Source organism: Mobula birostris, chromosome 20, assembly GCF_030028105.1.
Source record: "Mobula birostris isolate sMobBir1 chromosome 20, sMobBir1.hap1, whole genome shotgun sequence".
Classification (NCBI taxonomy): Eukaryota; Metazoa; Chordata; class Chondrichthyes; order Myliobatiformes; family Myliobatidae; genus Mobula; species Mobula birostris.
In genome coordinates, this window is record NC_092389.1 from 5466069 (window position 1) to 5479537 (window position 13469).

The window sequence follows — 13469 nt, forward strand, 5'->3', positions numbered from 1 at the left end:
ATACATCATAGAATATTAAAAAATGTATAAATAAAATGAATTACATTGAGTGTATACTGTATATCTACATATAGTAAATAGATCAATTAAAAATAGTAACGCAAAAACAGAAATAATAGAAAAAAATTGAGGCAGTGTTCATGGGTTCAATGTCCATTTAGAAATTATATATCAGAAGGGATGAAGTTGTTTTTGACTCACTGAGTGTGTATTTTCAGGGTTCTGCACCTCCTTCCTGATGGTAACAATAAGAGGACATGTCCTGGGTGATGGGTGTCCTTAACAATGGACGCCAGCTTTCTGAGGCACTGCTCCTTGAAGATGTCTTGGATACTATGGAGGCTAGTACCCCTGATGGAGCTGATTAATTTTACAACTTTCTGTAGCTTCATTTGATCCTGTGCAATAGCACCCCCCCTCCCACACCAGACAGCGATGTGGCCTGTAAGAATGCTCTCCACGGTACATCTGTCGAAGTTTTCAGTGTTTTCAAACCCCAAGGTGGCTGCAAACCTAGCCAAAGTTTCCAACCCTGGCATTGACCTGGCTACACACCTAACCCTCAGTTCAGACCCCAGCTAACACACCCCTTTGCACTCTGGACCTCCAATTTACATGTGCATCTAATGTGCCATGTGTTGAACCACTAGGGTTTCCTAACAATCTCATATTGCTAATTATTATAGACACAACAAAATACAGTGAAAAGCTGGTCTTATATACCGTTCATACAGACCAAATCATTGCAAATGAATTGAGGTAGAAAATTCAAGATTTATGATTGTTTGTGGTCATTTATCAGTACACAAGTGTAAAGGAGGATGAAATGATAATTACTCTGAAAAAAAATCACAATAAAAGCAATAAATATAAATACATTAGCTTCATACAGACTGATTGTACGTACATACAGTAAGTGATGCTAGATACAGAAGTATCTGTGCAAGTAAGTCCATAACAATGCAGAATAGAGCATAAAACTATTTTAGAGTAATTTAAATTTTATTTTCTATTGTCACGTGAGTAGAATGGAGCAGTAATCTGAGAAATAGCCATTTCTGTTTGCATTTTAACTAATCCAGAAAACATGATCTAAATCAAAATCACATGGACCCATCGTAATCAACCACTTTTGGGAGCTTTTGTTCTTCATAAATTCACTACATCAAAAATAATTATTTGGAATTAGAATTATTACCATAGTCTTATGAGCAACTTAAATAAAGAGAGGTGCAAATGTTTTTAAGTCCATCTTTCTCCCTGTAATATGGTGTACTTGTGCCTGAAAGGTGGTGAATATTGGTTTTCGTGAAAACACTGGCAGTTTTAAAATATTGGTTAATGAAGCACATCCACTAACTATTATAATATAAAACTAATTCTAATATACAGTATTTTCTATTTTAATAGATCTATATTTAATATAGATTGGATGTGGTTTACCAAATAACTACAGGACTTGGATGAAATCACTCATAATTAAACTGATAATGCCAATATGCCCAGGCTGTTAACTCTTAAAAGAACATTGGGCTCCATAAATTTCACCAGGTCAGAAAAGTCACAATTGCTCCTTATAAAATGGTTTAGTAATCAAGCCATAAGTAACTTGAGATAGACTTGAAGCCTCTAAGTTGCTCCTTACAATTTAGAGGCTGGTTAGACTGGTTGCATTTTATTTATCTGACGAAACTACCTTGCTCTTATTCGGAAAATCTTCTGTAGTATCTTTCTTTTAATGCCTTTGGTCTTCATTCATCAACCGAGATTTTGCTATTTTTAAAACGTGAGCTACGTATAACAAAAATATCCTAAAGAATTTGAATAAATTTCAAATCAAATTATGTTTGTGAAAGTGCTAATTCTTGCTGGTACTTATTCACGCACCAGTCCGAAGTACGTAATACAAGAGGTTACGTGGCGGGATATGTACCGCCAAAAATTAGAAAGGCTTATTCCCGAGGCCTCACGGGAGTTGTAGTTCACAAAGTGCTCGGCTTGGAGAGAAAGATTGCCTTTCCCGCCGGGCTTTGCGGAACGGTCAGTGGTTGAGCATGCGCGTAGAGCTGTTGCGCGTTGGAGAATGAAAGATGTTGTCGTTCGTGGCCGAGGTGCTGGCGTCGTCGGGGAAGTTGGAGAAAGACGACATCGGCACTAAGATCAACAGGCTGTCTCGCCGGGTAGAAGAGGTCAAGGTAAGAACAAAGTGGTAGGCTTAAGGGTCTGCGTGGGACTGGTGCAACCGAACAGGCCCGAAATCTGTATCCCGCCGTCTGAGGTCCGGAGTGGGATAGAGAGCTGCTGGAGGGAGTGTGGGGATCTGGGTTGAAATTGTTCGCCAATTTTATAATAATTATCTATAAAATATACTTAAACCAATCATGATCTTTCACCTTGTATTTTACCTGCACTGTACTTTCTTTATAGCTATAGCACTTTCTTCTGCATTCCGATTATTATACGTTGTAGCATTTCAATGCATAGTTGTAATGATTTGTACCTCGTACATGTAATAATGCTATACTAATTCTTTATTTCTGAATCCATTGGCTCAAAGTGCTCTACTTGTTGACACAGTGCTGTGGTTTGCTCCATGACATATGCTGCCTGCCGTAAAATATTTCTGTTTATGTTTACTGTAATTTTTTTGGGTGGAAATACTTGCACGAGTATTTCTGTGAGCTACACTTTCAAACTGTTGCATTCCATTATTCTCCTCTTGCATCAACTGACTGTGTTTCCTATAACTTTTCAAAGATGGCAAATCATGAAAGATCCCACCCACCCTGCTCGTGGACTTTTGGTCCCACTTCCAACAGGGAAGAGGCTATTTAGCGGCTATGCCAGGAACACCAGACTCAAAACTTTCCCCAAGCAGTGAGGTTTTTCGACACGTCCACCCACTAAACCACCTCTCTACACCCTCATTACCACTACTTTATAATTTCCTTTCAGAATCACCTTATGTACAAACACTCCTGTACCTAGAGTCACTTTATGTACTGTACAAATAATCTGTATATAAGCTATCTTATATACCTATATTTGTATTTAATGTGTTTTATTATTGTGTTCTTGGTGTGTTTTTATATGCTGGATTGGATCTGGAGTAACAATTATTTTATTCTCCTTTATGTTTGTCTACTGGAAATGACATTAAACAATCTTGAATAAAATTAATTTTTATAATAAGTTTGAAGCCACTTTGTTTGAGTTTATGGTATTGTTGTTGTGCTTCACAAAGCCCTCTGTTGATTGAAGTTGGACCATGGATATTGCATCCCAGCTGTCTTGTGATACGCAAGCCAGGACAGTATGATATGGAGAACAGGCTGTTGCCCCTCTCCATGCTGCCAATGAACCCAAGGGAGTATCAGAGGCCGATACAGTCTTGTACCAGCAGCATCGCAGGAGTTGCCAGTCAGTTTTGAACTCAACGTAGGACTGCCTAAGGGACTCCAGCTCCAGATTATTCCTCTGGGTTTACTCCTGATGCCTTCCACATGAGTGCAAGGCAGCGGAGTTTTGGGATTGGAGTTTTTCTTCTAGATGAGCTGCTAACCATGGCTGATGAGCCCCATGTGCCCAAAGCGACTGGTTTTAAGGTGGTGTTATGCCCATAAGGGGATAAAGTAATTTGTGAAGCTTTCAATTGAAAGTTATCTTTCTTCCCCCCCCCCCCCCCCCCAGGGTGAAGTATACAACACCATAAACAAGAAGTATGAGGAATTCATCCCAAGTTTAAAGAATGGAGAGGACCTGGTAAATCAGGTGGATGAGATCTCAATGGAGATAGATGTACTGAAGTCACAAATTGAAAATCAGGTAATAGAAAAGTAAAATCCAACAAGTAAATGTCACATTGTACAAATGCCTCATTGACTAAGACAAAGAATGGTAACAGGATGTACTTTAGATCTCGTGCTTGTGTCCACAGAGGTCTTAGTACAATTATGCTGGACACTGTCATGCTGCAGGTCACACTGAGCTCGGAGATTACAGAAGATGGCACAGTACTTGGATGTATGCAGAGCTGTAATATTGCTGTATTTTTAATGGGAAGCTGGAGTTAGATAGCTGGAATAGTTAATTGTTTAAAATATCCAAGGGGTCTTGACCATTTTGTGATCTTTTATGAGATTAATTATGCTGTTGTCAATGTGAAAAACTTAATTTGAGTTTGCAAAGCTCTGTTAAACTTTTAGTGCTATGTATTTTCCCCAGGATTTTTAATGAAATTTTCACGATGAGCGTTATTTATAAATTTCATTTCATAGCTTGTCACACCAGACAGTCAGCCGTTCTTGTCTGGCGTGTAGTGTCAGGATTGGTCTCCTTTCGGATTAACTGGGTCACGGTATGAAGTTCCCGACTCGACCCTTTTTTTTTTACGAGGCCGAGTGGCTAGCTCGGGCTGAACCTGGCATGGATGGAAAGTGTGCCCGGGGGTGGGGGGGGGGGGCTGACTGGGTTCGAACTTGGGAGCAATAAAAGTGTTGCGGAACAAAAGGGTTTAAAGTTGAAGTACCTTCAGTGGTTTTGCATTTTCTGCACATGCAGAAATTCTATCTGGGCTCTTCATAATTAAGCTATTCATAATTTAGCCTTGCATCATACTAAATCTCAGGGTGATCATGAATTATTATTTTTCAGCAAAAAAAAATCGAGAAATGGGTGTTTTTTTAACAGGTGCAGAGGGATCTTCGTGTTGCTGTTACTGAATTCAGTGAACTGAAACAGCAGCTGGAACAAAGTACAGTTTTACTGAGTGTGTTAACACAATTACGTGAGGTAAGCGAAGAAAGCTTTTAAAGTTGCCTTACTTTCCCCATTCTGGATATTTTCATTCCCATATATGTTTTCCTTTAAACTGATTTTTTTAATGTGGTATGAGGTTAATTTAGAATGCAATCAGACAGCTATTTGTAGTTCATTTGACCTGAAAAGGTTTTTCCACCCAATATCTCTGCCAACTCTTTCCACAACACAGAAGTCAGAAGCATGATGGAATGCTCCCTGTTTACACAGATGGCTGCTGCTTCATCGATGCCATTTAGGATACAGGAAGTCTGCTTGATTTGAGAGTACTCGCTACAGCATCGTATGCCCTCCCCCTGTCCCCAACCATTGGTACATCATCTTCGAAGTGCACTGAAGCAACTGCTACTTCCTTGATAGCATCTTCTAAACTTGCAACAAGAGCAGCAATTGTGTTCTTGCAAGTTTCTCTTCAATTTGCATACTCTCTTAACTTCCAGAATCAGTGTTCTTTCATTCACATCTGTGTCGAAATAATTTAACTTTCTACCTAACCATATTGTGTAAATTACTTTATTGTTATGTATACTAAGGTACAGTGGAAAAACTTGCCTGCTATACAGATCATTTCATTACCACATTGTATTGAGGTAGTACAAGGCCAGTAACAGAATGCAGAATAAAATGTTACAGTTACAGAGAAAGTGAAGGCAGACTTAATGAGGTGCAGGGCCATAATGAGGTAGATTTTAAGGTTAAGAGTTTATTTTATCATACTAGGATCGAAGCTGCCCTTGAGCCTGGTGGTATATGCTTTAAGGCTTTTGCATCTTCTCGTGATGGGATGGGGTAGAAGAAAGAACGTCCAGGGTGGATGGAGTCTTTGGTCATTATGGCTGCTTTATTGAGGCAATGAGAAGTATAGGCAGAGTGCATGGAGGGGTGTCTGATTTCTGTGATGTGCTGAGCTGTGTCCATGTCTCTGCCATTTCTTGTGATCGTGGACAGAGCAGTTGCCATACTAAGCCATGATGCTTCCAGATAGGTGCATTCTCCAGTGCATCGATTAAGAATTGGTGAGGGTCAAAGGGGACATACCAAATTGCTGTACCCTTTTGAAGAAGTAAGGCACTGGTGAGTTTGCTTGGACATGATTGGATCATGCCAGGCTATCAGTGATATTCTCTCCTAGGAACATGAAGTTCTCAGCCCTCTTGATGCAAGGAAGAGCATGTGCACTGTCCTCCTTCCTGAAGTCAATGACCAGCTCTTATTTACATTATGCTGTAGCAGTTCATCAATGCAACACAGTGGTCTTCCCAACTGAAGTTATGCCTGAGCAAATGGCACTTAATTGAATTTAAAGTATTACATTCGCCTGATGGATAAAGCTTAATGTAAGAAAATCTATAACTAAAGCTTAACATTTAAAGTTTTCTTAATCAACTTCATCTGTATGGCAAGTCCTACATTTTAATATTTTTAAATTCAGAAAAAAAAATATATTTTTTAACCAAGTTTATTCTACAGAGCACTCAGTGCTGTTTTAGCATCTCAGTCATTGGATGATAGATGTTTATTGCAAAGAAGATGGCCATTTAGGTATTGTATCAATGCCAGCCATAAGTGAAGGGGGCTATTTGAGTTTACTCATTTCACAACTGTGTCTGCAATTTTGTAAATTATAGATCAAGTGTTGCTTTTATAAACTAATCTGTTGTTCTCAATAGTGATTGTTGTTTACATTATTTAAGCTATATTTTTGCCTCATTATTAGTAATGCTAGAAGCTTATGAAGTCTTTTTGCAGATACTTGGGGCTGCTAGATTTGTTTAGTGTGCCTAATATTTTTATTTGCTTGCTATCTTTCCTAGTTTGATACAGCCCTAGAAACAAGTCACCAAGCTTTGTTAGAAAAAAATTATACCAAATCTGCTGCTCACCTTTCTAAGGTTGGTATGCCATCAATCACATCTGATTTTGAAGCCATGAAACTCCTTGCTTCTTGGGTATTAAATGATTTAATTAAACATGTTCTAAATGATAAATTAATTCTATGCCACTGAATTTGTTCTGTTAAATCAATAACACCCATTTTCTTTTGTATAGCAGCATCAATGTTCTAACAAACTTCATAGAAGTGTTACTAAACTAAATAAAAACTATCCCAAAGCCAAGGAAACATATTAGAGCTAATGTCTAAATGTTTATATAAATAGGAATGCAAACGATTCTGCAGATGCTGGCGATCCAGAGTACCCCACACAATGCTGGAAGAACTCAGCGGGTCAGGCAGAATTTATGGAGAGGAACAAACAATCGATGTTTCATGCTGAGACCTTTCCTTAGGACCTGCTGGGTTCCGCCAGCAATTTTGTGTGTGTTACTTTGATTAAATGGGTATGTTTTAAGAAGTGTTTTGAAGGAAGATAGTGTGTTATGGAGGCTCTTCCAGCTTGGGTCCCAAGCAGCCGACGGTGTGCCTACCACTGGCAGAGTAAGTCTGGCAACGAGCAAAATACCATAATGGGAGAATAAATTGAGATGAGGGTAGGTTTGTAGTCATAGAGGAAACTAGAGGTTCGGGGTGATGATAGAATTGCTTTTGTATGGAATTTCAGATGACTCAAACACTGAAGTGTTTTGTGCACAGCAGTTACCTTGATGTGTATTGAATGACCATATTACAAGTTTTCGTACTTGGCAAAACACTGTAATGTTTTAGATTGAAATATTAATTATTGAATGAGGGGTTTTGGAGCAAGCCCCTTAACAGTGTTGATGAGCAGAGGGATCTTTGGGTCCAAGTTCATAGCTCCCTGAAAGTGGTTGAGGAAGCATATGGCGTGCTTGCCTTTATTAATTGAGGCAGTAGGTTCAAAAGTGAAGAGGTCATGTTGAATCTTTATAAAAAATCTGGTGAGGCCACACTTGGAGTTTTGCATATGGTTTCCTCTCCTCCTCCTCCCTCTTTCCCCCCCCCCCCCCCCCCCAATTATAGGAAAGATGTTGAGGTGGTGCATAAGAGGTTTACCAGAACGCTGCCTAGACTAGAGGGCATGTGCTGTAGTGAGAGGTTGGCCGAACTTCAGTTTGTTTACTCTGGAGCGGCAGAGTCTGAGGGGACATCTGATTTTTTTTTAGGTGGGGTGGTTAAGGTTGAGAGCTGTAGATAGAGTAGAGAGGCAGTATCTTTTTCCCAGGGTTGAAATGTCTAATACCAGAGGGCATGCATTTAAGGTGAGATGGGGTATCTTTAAAGGTGATGTGAGGGGCAAGTTTTGTTTTACAGAGTGGTGAATACCTGGAATGTTCTGTCAGAGGTGGTACAGGCAAAAACATTAGAGACTTCTAAGAGACATTTAGATAGGCACATGAATGTAAGGGTATGGACATTGTGCAGGCATGAGAAATTGGTATAGTTAACTGTTTGATGACTAATTTAATTGTTTCAGCAGAATATTGTGGGTTGAAGGGCCTGTTCCTGTGCTGTACTGTTCTGTGTTCTGATGTGCAGCTTCCTGCCAAAATGGTGTTCACTTCAATGCCTTCATCTGAAATTTTAACTTGTACTCTTGAAGCCACAGTTAAATTTGTGACAAGGTTGAAATGTGGAGTTACAAATTTCTTGATGAAATACATTTCATATTGGAATGTCTCTTATGTTTCTCTTTCTCTTTGCAAGGCACAGCACAATCTCACCTTATTAAAATCAAGAAAGGGCATTGAGCTAAAGATGTTGCAAGTGCTTAGCACGGAGCTCACCGTACAGAAGGAGAAATTGCTCTTTCATTTAGGGGAAGAATGGAAACAGCTGGCAGTATGGAGCCTTCCCCCTTCGCCAGCACCAGCAAAAGGTGATTGGAAGAGTGTTTGGGAATGGGGGTGGGGATAGTCCTGGCAATTGTAGGCCAGTGAGTCTTGCATTGCTGGTGAGTGAACTGTGGGGGGAGGGGGACTTTTGGAATCGGGATTTGCAAGCATTTGGAGAGGGATGGTCTTACTGGTAATGGTTAGCATGGCGTTGTGGGGCGCAGGTTGTGCACTGTGGGCCTGATGGCAGTGCAGATTTATTGGGGTGGAGTAGTGGATGTCCTGTGATTTTGATGGGGTTCCCTATGATGGGCTCATTTGGAGGGTTGGGGGGCTGCTTGGGATCCAGGGAAGCTTGGCTCTAAGGATTCAGGGTTAGCTTGCCTGCGAAAGGTGGTTGTGGATGGGATGTACGCTGCCTGGGGGTGAAGAGGTGAGTTAGTGGTATTGTGGAGGGTTGTCATGAGTTGCAGCAGGAAATTAATTGGATGCAGAGCTGGGTTGAGAACTGGCAAGTGGAGTTCAATTCAGAAAAGTGTGAAGTGATGTACTTTGGAAGGTTGATTTGAAGGCAGAATACAAAGTTAATGGCATGATACTTAGCAGTGCAGAGCAATAGGAATCTTGGAATCCACATCTTGGATCTCAAAGTTGCTGTGCAAGTTGATGGGTTGTTAAAGAAGGCATATAGCAATTTCGCCTTCATTAGTTGGATTGAGTTCAAGAGCGGCGAGGTAATATTGCTGGCCTAACACTCATTAGACCATACTTGGAGCACTTTTACTGTACTTTATTGTCGCCAAACAATTGATACTAGAGCATACAATCATCACAGCGATATTTCATTCTGCACTTTGCGCTCCCTGGAGTACAAATCGATAGTAAATAGTAAAAATTTAAATTATAAATCATAAATAGAAAATAGAAAAGTTCAGGTCACCTTATTCTAGGAAAGATGTGGAAGCTTTAGAGAGTGCAGAGGTGTTTTAACAGGATGCCACCTGGATTAGAGGAAAGGTTGAGTGAGCTCGGGCTAAGGGGGTGCCAAATAGGTTTTGTATACAGAGTGGTGGGTGTATGGAGTGTATTGCCAAAGATGGTGTTAGAGGCAAATACATTAGGAACATTTAAGAGACTCCTAGATAGGCAAATGGATGATAGAAAAGTGGAGGGCTATATGAAGGGGAAGGATTAGATTGATCTTAGAGTAGGTTAAAAGGTTGTCATCATATCGTGGGCTGTAGGACCTGTACTGTTCTTTGTTCTCTGAATAGATTTTTCTTCTGGAGAAATAATGAAGCTAAGCTCAGAGTTGTGAATATCTAGAAATGTTGGATATACTTCAGAATTAGTTACATAAATCTTTGTGTTAAAATTTCTTTTCATTTAGTGAACTTTCCTTTTATTCCATTTGAATAGTGATTTCACTTTCAAGAGGAGGCATAACAGCCCATTGCTGCGAATAAGCTGTGATACAATACGATAAGTTTACTCCAATAATGTCATTGTGAAGTATTGTATCTGCTTCTGTAGGAATGGCAGAATGTATGATTCATGGTCATTTGTTGAATGATTTTACTCTGAATATTCAAGTCCTAGATCATTTGAATGATATCACTGGTCTCATTCCCTTACGTGTATGAGCACTAGAGATACTCTGGTATATGTTTTATGCTGATATCACAACTAATAATTAGTTTTCTGATAGATATTCTCTAAATGTGTTATGAAAATATGATATAGAGCAGATTATAGTTCTATATTTATCTCCCTCGTCATCCCCAGCTGGTTTATGTGTTGGTATTAGGTTTATCAGAATTTGGATAACTTAATTCTTTAAAGATTGATTTTCTTTGTTTGAAAGCTCCTTGGTCGCAATATCACATATACATCATAGTGCTTTTAAGGTCCCAATGAATTGTACTCAGTTATTATAATAGAGGGAGTTTGTACACTGATGCCATTAGTTTTTGGATTCTCTGTTGTAGGAATAATTCAGGTTGAGTGTTGGTGAAACATGTGATTTGTAAGAGTAGGAGCTGATCTCTTGTTTTCCTCCAGCCAAGGATTTGTTTGGATGGACTTTGAAGACCGAGCTGCGCTTGTGCAATATGACGTCAAAGAAGAAGAGTGATTTTGAGCCACTTCTTGTGTCAACACTTCAAGGCTTCGCTATCCTTGGTGAACTGAACAGAAAACTGAAATTCTTTAGTAAGCAATTCACACCAGTTAATTGTTTCAGATTTTTATTTCCCTTGTGTCCAGGACTTAGTGACGTTGCAGTATGTAACCATACAGTTAATAATTTATGAGCAATATGAAGATAGTGCAGTGGATTGGTATGACGTGATGGTATGACCATACATCATGGTTAATGCATGATGAGTAAAACAAGGCAAAATTAGAAAATGAAATTAATTTCAAAATCTAAAAGTGAAATTCTATCTTTCCAACTTTCATATAATTAAAGAAAGGCTATTTTGCTAGTTCTTTGAATGATAAATTTAATCTGCAACTGTATGTCTCTAAACAGCCTTTAGAAATCAGTATGTCTAATCTTAAAACACTTTAATGTGAATAGTCGCAGCTTTTAATAATCCAGTTTTTGAATTAAAAAACCTTTATTCCTGTTGACCTACAAATGTCAGGAATTGGCTTCAAAGCTCCTGAATTCAAGAAGGTTATTGAGAATTATTAAAAATTCCATCTTGCTTTCTGTAATCCTCTGTACCTTCAAATCCAAAGGCATACTGATTAAATTGCTCTACCATCGACATCCACAGCATTCTGGGATGGAAGGCCCATAACCTTTTCAATGAAGACATTCCTCAAGCTGTTCACCCTAAAAACCTATTCCCTTCTAGAGGCAGTAACCACCCACCCATCTCACTGTATTCTCAAGAGAGCTTGAAGATTGTAACAATAAATGCCCTTTTTTTTTCCACTTACTGTCCTGGTTTCAAGTCCACTTTCTTGTTCGCAATAATTAAGCAATTTATAGCAAAATTGTTTTACTTTAAATGCTAACTCTACACTTAGTGTGTAGCAGTTAGTGATTGACAGCTCTTGATGAAGTTTTTGACCAAATTTCAGCCTAAAGCTTGATTGTACTAATGAACAATCTGCTGGAGGATTTGTGCGGTGAAAGGAATTGACGCAGGGTTTTGACCTGAAACATCAATAATTACTTCTCCCCTGTTGATGTTGGACCACCCACCCAACTGCTGGGTTCCTCCAACATGTTGTTTATTGCTCCAGATTCCAGCATCTGCTGTGTTTTTGTATTTTGGTATTTAAAAAAAAAAAACAAGAAATCAATATACCGTACTAGCAGTTTTCATGCTGATGATGGGGTAACAGGAGGGTTTGAGATATATTTGTCTGTTTTAGGCTGCAGGTTTGGGGGGAAAAAATCAACACAAATGACATTTTGCAACAAAGTGATTTAAATCTTTAACTCCCGTCTCCCCTTCCCCCACCACCACTCTGCAACTCCGTCTCCCTCAGATCCCACCGTCAGCTCCTGGGCCCTCAGAGGCTCCATCTTCCTCTCACCCCAACCCTCCCCTCTCCAATGACACCCCCAGCCTCCCCCCTCCCCCCTCTGATCCGAGCTCTCAAGATTCCAGCCTTGAACTCCAGGCTGGGTCTTTATGTGCTGCTATTGTGACTCCCGTCTCCCCTTGCCCCACCAATACTCTGCAATCGCATCTCCTTCAGATCCCATTGTCAGCTCCTGGGTCCTCAGAGGCTCCATCTTCCTCTCACCCCAACCCTTCCCTCTCCATTGACACCCCCAGCCTCCCCCCTCCTCCCTCTGATCCCACCTCTCATCTGTGCCGGGTCTTTACCATCCCCTCCGACCTTCAACTGTCGGAGGCAGAGCGCTCTGTCCTCAGTAAGGGCCTCACCTTTGTCCCCCTTCGCCCACACCTCACCGAGTTCCGTGTTCGCCACGATGCGGAACTCGTCTTTCTCCGTCTCCGTCTCCGAGCCTACTTCTTCGGCAAGGACTCTTCCACCCCCACCGATGACCCCTTCTCCCGTCTTCAACCCTCCTCTTCTTCATGGACACCCCACTCTGGTCTTCTGCCTGCTCTGGATCTCTTTATCGCTAACTACCGACGAGACATCAATGGTCTCGACTTCACTGCACCTTGTCCCCATTCCAACCTCACTCCTTCGGAACGCTCTGCTCTCCACTCCCTCCGCACTAATCCTAACCTTATTATTAAACCCGCCGATAAGGGGGGTGCTGTTGTAGTCTGGCGTACTGACCTCTACCTTGCCGAGGCACAGCGACAACTCGGGGATACCTCCTCTTATTTACCCCTCGATCGTGACCCCACTAAGGAGCACCAGGCCATTGTCTCCCACACCATCACCGACTTTATCTGCTTAGGGGATCTCCCATCCACTGCTACCAACCTTATAGTTCCCACACCTCGCACTTCCCGTTTCTACCTCCTACCCAAGATCCACAAACCTGCCTGTCCTGGCAGACCTATTATCTCAGCTTGCTCCTGCCCCACCGAACTCGTTTCTGCATACCTCGACACGGTTTTATCCCTCCTTGTTCAATCCCTTCCTACCTATGTTCGTGACACTTCTCACGCCCATAAACTTTTCGATGATTTTAAGTTCCCTGGCCCCCACCACTTTATTTTCACCATGGATATCCAGTCCCAATATACTTCCATCCCCCATCAGGAAGGTCTCAAAGCTCTACGCTTCTTTTTGGATTCCAGACCTAATCAGTTCCCATCTACCACCACTCTGCTTCGTCTAGCAGAATTAGTCCTTACTCTTAATAATTTCTCCTTTGGCTCCTCCCACTTCCTCCAAACTAAAGGTGTAGCTATGGGCACCCGTATGGGTCCTAGCTATGCCTGCCTTTT

The 13469-nt window shown here is 40.8% G+C and overlaps 1 protein-coding gene across 1 annotated transcript in view; it reads left to right on the plus strand.

Moving 5' to 3' along the window:
• The first annotated feature begins 2039 nt into the window (after positions 1-2039).
• The window catches only part of zw10 (zw10 kinetochore protein), a 36759-nt gene continuing 25329 nt past the window's right edge, over positions 2040-13469 (plus strand). The window contains exons 1-6 of the mRNA XM_072283904.1: positions 2040-2195; positions 3691-3825; positions 4690-4791; positions 6633-6710; positions 8444-8615; positions 10633-10782. Of these exons, the coding sequence (XP_072140005.1) occupies positions 2091-2195; positions 3691-3825; positions 4690-4791; positions 6633-6710; positions 8444-8615; positions 10633-10782 (742 nt within the window). The 5' untranslated portion in view covers positions 2040-2090. The remainder of the gene's footprint in view (positions 2196-3690; positions 3826-4689; positions 4792-6632; positions 6711-8443; positions 8616-10632; positions 10783-13469) is intronic.